General features: G+C 54.6%; 1 protein-coding gene across 1 annotated transcript in view; it reads right to left on the bottom strand.

The window, feature by feature from the left end:
• LOC119095925 (annexin A4-like) overlaps nucleotides 1–4,954 on the bottom strand; it is a 20,438-nt gene extending 15,484 nt beyond the window's left edge. Inside the window, 1 exon segment of the mRNA XM_037218777.1 lies at nucleotides 4,838–4,954. Within this exon segment, the coding sequence (XP_037074672.1) occupies nucleotides 4,838–4,846 (9 nt within the window). The 5' untranslated portion in view covers nucleotides 4,847–4,954.
• Between the last annotated feature and the right edge of the window lie 2,500 nt (nucleotides 4,955–7,454).

Here is a 7,454-nt window from a genome sequence, read left to right as displayed (position 1 = left end):
CATCAAGACTGCACAATGGCAGCAACGCACCTGGAACTGCGTCTGCAACGGGCTGAGATCAACCAGATGGATCGGTAATACCGCCCCTTGCTGACCTTAGCTCTCGGTCACAAGTGACACCACACAAACTGGCAATCCCTTCTCCTGCCTGGACCGGAGAGTAGATGCAATTACACCCAGCTTGGAAACGTTCTCTGACCGCTTTTCAGCACGTGCCAAACCGAGCGATGAATGCTCCGGGTGTGGTCTCCAGTAACGTACGTGACTCTGACCACCCACCCCAGTTGTCTGGGTTAAGCTGAACGTATACCCATGCTTGAAGAGGGAGGCTCATCTCCCTGGCTACCCGGGTTATAATGCCGCGCATCATAATTCGAGTCGGCTCGTTCCTGACGTTTCCTTCTTCGACCTGCATGGGCGCGCAGGTTACGAATGGATACCCAATGCTCGAGAAAGGCGGCTGCTGCGCTCCAGGAAATGATTGTTAACGGTGATGGGAAGGTTCACGCAGCAGTGGCGAAGTGCTGGAATGAAATGTCTCGCGACGCTTTTGGGGCGACGTGCTGTTCAAAAAATCGCTGGGCCAGAGGGCGCCAAGCATAAAACCATATAACGGGCATCTAATGGGGGCATGTTGTGGGGTATAAGGAAATGCATCATGAAATGTTATCGACTTAAGCATTGCACGCTAAAAACACGGCGATGAACAGAGCGTTTGATATGACCAAAACCCGTGAGCTCCGCTCACCCATCCCGCTGCGCGACGATGCGAACAATAAGGCGCGCCGACTGCACACACAGCAGTCGATCGCAACCAGTCCACCCACGCTCCATATCAGGCGCCGCCGAACGAGCGTCATCTGACGGATGTGGTCATCTCCTCCCCTGCCCATACGCCCACACATCCGGCGAGACGTGTGGCCCGAGATTACCGCGGCGTCATCGCCCAACCATGCCTGACACGCCACCAGGAGAATGGTGGGCGGCAGTCTTCGGTTCACCCGTGGTACAACACGTAGCTGATTTTAAATTCGATCTCGGTGCTGCGGGAGGGAGGGGCAGGAGAACAATGCCTCCTCTCCCTCCCCCCTCCCCCCCCCCATACCCACCTCACTTTTTTCCTTCCGGCTTGTGTTACTCAATACACCCACGTTTCGACGGTTCAATAAACAAATTCGGTCAGACTACCACTAGGAATTGCCAGTCAAGGCACGAGACCACCGTCATTTTCAGCGCCGCTTCACGGCCCACGCCTGCTTAGAGCTCCATGTGCCTTTACCGTCATCGCCACACCGCCGCATAGCAACACCCACGCGTCATTCCGGCGCAATTGAGGAGCGGGCCGGCCGTTGGGACGTCCAGTGGTAGCAGAGATGTGTAACCCGTGAAGGTCAGAGGGTGTGAAAGACAGCCCTATGGTTTAAAGGGCGCGTCAAATACAATGGCTATTTGCGCCCCAGTGTCCACGGCCCCTCAGCGCTGTGACAGGCGGCACGGCCCTCAGCGGTGTGACAGGCGGCACGGCCCCTCAGCTGTGACAGGCGGCACGGCCCCTCAGCGCTGTGACAGGCGGCACGGCCCCTCAGCGGTGTGACAGGCGGCGCGGCCCCTCAGCGGTGACAGGCGCAGCTGTGCTGCTGGCATCCACTTAGGACCATCAGCATGTTGTGCGGACCTCGTGACTGGCATGCCGGGACCCGAGCACCCGAGGATCACGGGACCGGGGACTAGGGGACCCGACGACCAGGGGACCAGGGACTAGTGATCCGGGAGCAGACAGCAGGGACACGGGACCAGATCAGGAACCAAGACAGGTGACCCAAAACTCAGCGGCACACATGCGCCTGACCGAACGACTTACTCGATTACAACCAGGAAGGTCAGCCAGCAGACGAGGGAGACAAGTAAGAATCAGCAAACCACCCAGGGCAGACGGTACGGGAGAGGGAACACTTGAACGCCACAATCACTTCTGAATGTAAAATTGGAAAAGCCCGCACCGTATACCACCGTAAGAGATTCGAAAAATATTTTCATTCTCTTTTCTAGTGCTCCCCTCGAAAAAAATTGGCGAGATTCAAACAACAACACGCACTAACAACACAGTTAATATCTGAAATTTTAGCATGACGCGAGACAACGAGGCAACAGACTCACTGGCTCGCGGCCTGTGAGAACGGCAGCCTCCCCGGCGGTACCTCGGTCCGGCCTTTGACGCCCTCCATCTGCGCCTCAACTGCAGCGAGCGCTGACCTCTAGCGACCCTGCGCCAAGACGACCGAAAACAGCGGGCCGTTGTTCGGCAGCGATGACGAGGCAAAATGGGCACAAACTTCCGAAGAACGGCGACGGGCGCCGTCGGCGCCATGGCTGTCCTTTAAGGCGCTCCTTCAGGCTTGTTGAGCGCTACGCATATACTGGTAGGCGAACAACGCTCCATGCTAACGTTACCGATGCTTTCCATACTAGTTTCTTATATGTACTCTAGTATCCGTAGGCCGTACATCCTATCCATCATCCCAGACTTCTTCCTTTATCCCCCATTATGACCTGATTAATCATGTTCCACGGGCATGAGAATAACCATATGTGCACCGGGTGAGAGTGTGCATGGGAGTTCAATACAGCTCCGAAGTGTCCATAAAAGCCTGAATAGAACTATCCAGATCAGGAATAGGCAGGCATCCCGTGGTACGGCGAGCCAGCCCAGGCTACCATCCTGTAGTAGGAAGGCCAACCTGGCTACCGGCCCGTAGTACACAGGCCAACCCGGCTCCCATCCCACAGCAGGCAGTCTAGCCCAGGGTACCGACCCATCGTACCCAGGTCAGCCCGGCTACGACATCATTCTGGCGGTGAATGCCTTCATGTGCCCGCATGCTGTGCTTGATAACGAGGCCTGCGGGCGCATGGGCACGCATCGCATATATCTAGGCCAATAACCGGCGTACGGCTGCTCTGGTTGGCCAGTCGAGCTGTACTGATCGACAGCGTGGCATTCGTGGCATTTCACACGCCGGCTGTTCTTGCAGGGTCCCCCACCGAGTGTTATTTGTTCTGACCTCTGGCTGTCAGTCGCCACTGCAGGCCGCCACACTCAGCCAGACCTGCGGTAGCAGCAGCCAAGCGCTCCTTGCGTCCGGAAACCTGTTGTGCAGTCAGCACGCGGTACACTCTCTGACACGAACAACCTGTCGTCGGCTGCAATTACACCCGGAATGTCAAAGCGTACCACCTGTGGCAATGGAGTGTGGTCCCCTGCCCCTCCCCATCCCCGCACTCCCGGTGCATTGAGAGACGCATGCAGCAATGAATGCAACGCGAGCCCCTTGGATGGCGTGGAGGGTTTTGTCTTCAGTAGCTCAGCTGACATATGAACTTAGTTCCCCGACACCGATTGTTAATGCTGTATAACTTAGCCACCTTGGTCCCCCGACGCCGCTTGCTGATGCTGTATGATTTGGCCACTTTGGTCCCCACGACATCACTTGTTGATGTATGATTTGGCTACCTTGATTCCCCGACACCACTTGTTGGTACTGTATAACTTGGCCACCTTGGTCCCCGACACCGCTTGTTGATGCTGTATAACTTGGCCACCTTGGTCCCCCGACACCGCTTGTTGATGCCGTATAACTTGGCCACCTTGGTCCCCGACACCGCTTGTTGATGCTGTATAACTTGGCCACCTTGGTCCCCCGACACCGCTTGTTGATGCCGTATAACTTGGTCACCTTGTCCCCCGGCACCGCTTGTTGATGCTCTATGATTTGGCCACCTTGGTCCCCTGACATCGCTTGTTGATGCTGCATGATTTGGCGACCCCGAGGAAACACTACGCAAACTGGCCCGAGTTTGCGAGTCTCCACAGCGATTCATGAGCTCCTGGATCGTCAGCAGCACGGGACAGCGGCCCAGACAAGAGCGATATCCGCTGTGGTGAAGCATTCTTCACGCCATTCCCGCCAGATAAATATTTGCCAGACGCTGGCCAAGCAGGGAAACGTGCCGATCTTCCCGCGAAGCCGAGGACAGATTATTCCCTGTCTGTTTCTGTGTCAGGAAAACTCCACTTGGAAGCAAAATCTCTGTTGGAACCATGTCGGTGAAGTACAACGATAGATACCGCGCGGATGGTATCGTTCGGGTCGCAGATGAAGCGCTCGTTTTGTCAGACGCACAGCGCGCTGCAGGTCGTGCCCGCAGCCGAAGGAACGCGCCCAGCACTGGCCACCAAGACCTCAGGGCGTCTACGCCTGCCTCTTTGCATTGTACCGCCAAATCGGCCCCATGTTTTGTCTTCACATTCGGGAGCTTCTGGGCACTGAAAGTTCCCCACATAAGCGCACCGCTTGATACCTATCAAGGTAAATCCTAAGCTGGACACCATCCGCCCATTTCTTACATCGTCAATAAACCACACCGCCTACTTCGCGTCCAAGCCAACACAACAAAACGCAGAGGATGAAGCGCATGTGGCGACTTACGGCAACACACCTCTTTTCATCTCTTTGCGTCATAGGAGACTACCGCGTCTGAAACACTGCAGGGACTGGCTCCCACATTACAACCGCGCGCGCCTTTCACTCGGCTCCGCGAGGAGGCGGCCATGTCTCCCGCCAGCTCCGGGCGCGTGACACGACAGCACTTGCACCGCCAGGCCCGCACGCTAGTGCAACAGCAGGCGCTCGCTGCCCTGCGCTACTTGCCCGACCCGCAACTGTGTGCCCCCAGCCCAGCGGGCAGCGAGCCAGCCCAGGTCAGACTGGACTCGTTCCGCGATGCGCGGGCGGCGGGCGCGGCCGGCGCACGGCCCCCGCGTCGGCCCGCTCCTCACCTGCGCCATGGCGAGTCTGCGTCACGCGCAACACCAACACACTCCGCCGCGGAACTCTGAGATTCAGCACCTCACACCGCGTGCCGCGAGTCGTTCCCTGGCCGGTGTACCGCGCGCGGCCCCTCAGTATCCTCAAGCACAGACACCTCGCACGCTTGCCACCACGGGGCAATAGAACACTGGGCGCTCCCACGGCCGTATGCGAGCGAAGCCGTCCGCTGACTCTCGCTTCATCTCCGCTTTACGTATCGTGACGTCACTGGTGCCAAAAACTTCAATGCGCGCGGGCCGCCAGACGCCGGACGTAATGCTGAGAGTAGATTTCCGATTCGAATTCGGATTGGCATCCGATTCGGTTTGTGACTCATAATGATTCTAATTTTTGGGGGGAAAACGCTCTTGTAGAATGTTGCTTAAACACCTAGTGGCTCTCACAATCACACCCAAACATGCTTAGATTATATATATATATATATATAATATTATATATATATGTGTTGTGTGTGTGTTTTCTATGTATATATATATGTATATGTATATATATATATATATATATATATATATATATATATATGTAATTATAACGCCAACACAGCCGTCGCAAGCTGCGGGTACGCGTCGCAGTAATCCTCGCCTAGCTTTAGAGCGCGTGGCAAATCTCGCCTATCCGTGCTCCAGACTGGGCGAATGTCCGCTGCATTGGGCAGAAGTTCACGGTGCGCAAATCACTATCACCATCATCATCACCTGTACTGGTGCGCTTCACACATTACTAGCAGCTTCTAGTCTTCTCTCCCCATGGCAGCTCGGAGTGAGGTCGGTGCCCCCTCGACCTTGCTGAAGGTGCGTTCAGCCTCAGCCGTCGACACAGGCAGGACTACTAGGACCTAACGGATCGGGGACGATCGTTCTGTGAAATCATTCCAATAGGAAACGCCTTGCAAATACCAGCACGATGACGTGTCCGCAAAGGAGGAACATTGTGACGCAATGTGCCGTCCAGCTGTATGCGGAGATGCGCGGAAACAGGAGGAGTATCGAATGCGTTTAGCACCACAGGACATAGACCGAGGCATTGCGAAGACGAAATCATTCAGAGGCTGCGTTTGCGTTAAACATATTCATATCCCGGTGGATATGATCACTTGATGAAGGCATATCAAAGGATACTTTTTAAAAATCTTCAATCTAGGGCACAACGCCATTTTGCACTTCTGAAGGAGGTGGTAGATGGCCGGGAGAGATACCGGACTACAGCCATCAAACGCAGCTGCCGCGGAGGCTGGAGTCGACCCCCCTGCTGAGCTGCCACCTGGGCGTCCAGACTCGGAACTCAGCCTTGGCCAGACACTCAGGAGATGGGCTCCAGACTCGGAACTCAGCCTTGGCCAGACTCTCAGGAGACGGGCGTCCAGACTCGGAACTCAGCCTTGGCCAGACTCTGAGGAGTCATCTGCAAGTAGCGAACGGAACTGCACCCAGCCAGGGCGGACGTCCCCCGGGTCGTGTTGACCACCCCCGCAGGAAGAATGCTGAACAGCGTGAACGTCTCGCTATGATGGGACTCTCGCTCTGTCTGGGTTGAGCTACCAGGAAGTTTGTGGGACTGAACCTTTCTTCCATGTCCTGTACCGAAGCGTCGGCTGCTGGTAGCAGGATAATAGCGACGCTGATGATTGTTTTGGTTTTGGTTTTGGTTTTTTATGGCACGAGTGCCTGACTACGGTGACCGCCTTTTGGAGCCCCCTTGTTTCAATCCTTTTTTGTGGGATTTCAGCCTCAGCCGGTTTTTGAAAACATGCCCAACCGTGAAAAGGTCATATGTCTTTTTCGCACCGCATTCTGCATGTCTTCTTTATGGCGGTACACCTGAGATTTAATAAACTTTGAATCTGGATAAAAAAACATTGCGCTCGCTTCCTAGAAGTTACAATGACAAACTATCCAAAAAGCTAATCAGTGCTGCTGCGTGCTGTGCATTTCACATTCTGAAATGGTCTGTCAATTTGCCTGGCACGTGCTGTGTTTCCTCATGTTCCTATTTTAAGTTCAGCCATATGGCTCACTGACAAGATATTGCTAGAAATGTTCTGATCACGATTGAGCTCATGAAATTTACAAATAACGTGATCCAGCTCATGGCTCAAAGCAGCATTTTTCATAACGAGCTACTCGGCTCGTGGCTCACCCCAAAACGATTGGCCCATCAGTTAATTCAAGATTCAGCTTGAGTCGAACACGAGGCTGGTTGAAAGACAGCCGGAACATTGAAATATTCATACAGATGATGAAAATCCGTTAGTGAGAAGTACATATGACCAGCCAGCCACTTACACGGCATTGTATCGCAGATGTGATGCTGTGCTTCGCAAGCCCATGCGGCAAACAGATGAAACGCAGTGGCATGAAAAGTCAAGACGTGCACACATTAACTCGTTTGCAGAAACTTGGGCTGTCTTCGCACCACAAACTGTCTTTGGCAGATCTATATGACCAGCGATCCGATTGCGTGAAACTTAGTGACGGGCATGACGATGTACGTGACAACCTTAAGCGGTAAGCCATCACAATGTACTTCAGTCTCACACGGTCTCGCACCCTGTGGTCGTGCTGCTGC

The sequence above is a fragment of the Pollicipes pollicipes genome, unplaced genomic scaffold, assembly GCF_011947565.3.
Source record: "Pollicipes pollicipes isolate AB1234 unplaced genomic scaffold, Ppol_2.1 Scaffold_4219;HRSCAF=4965_pilon_pilon_pilon, whole genome shotgun sequence".
Lineage (NCBI taxonomy): Eukaryota > Metazoa > Arthropoda > Thecostraca > Pollicipedomorpha > Pollicipedidae > Pollicipes > Pollicipes pollicipes.
Note: the sequence above shows the minus strand (reverse complement) of the source record. Positions and strands in the feature narration are given on the sequence as shown.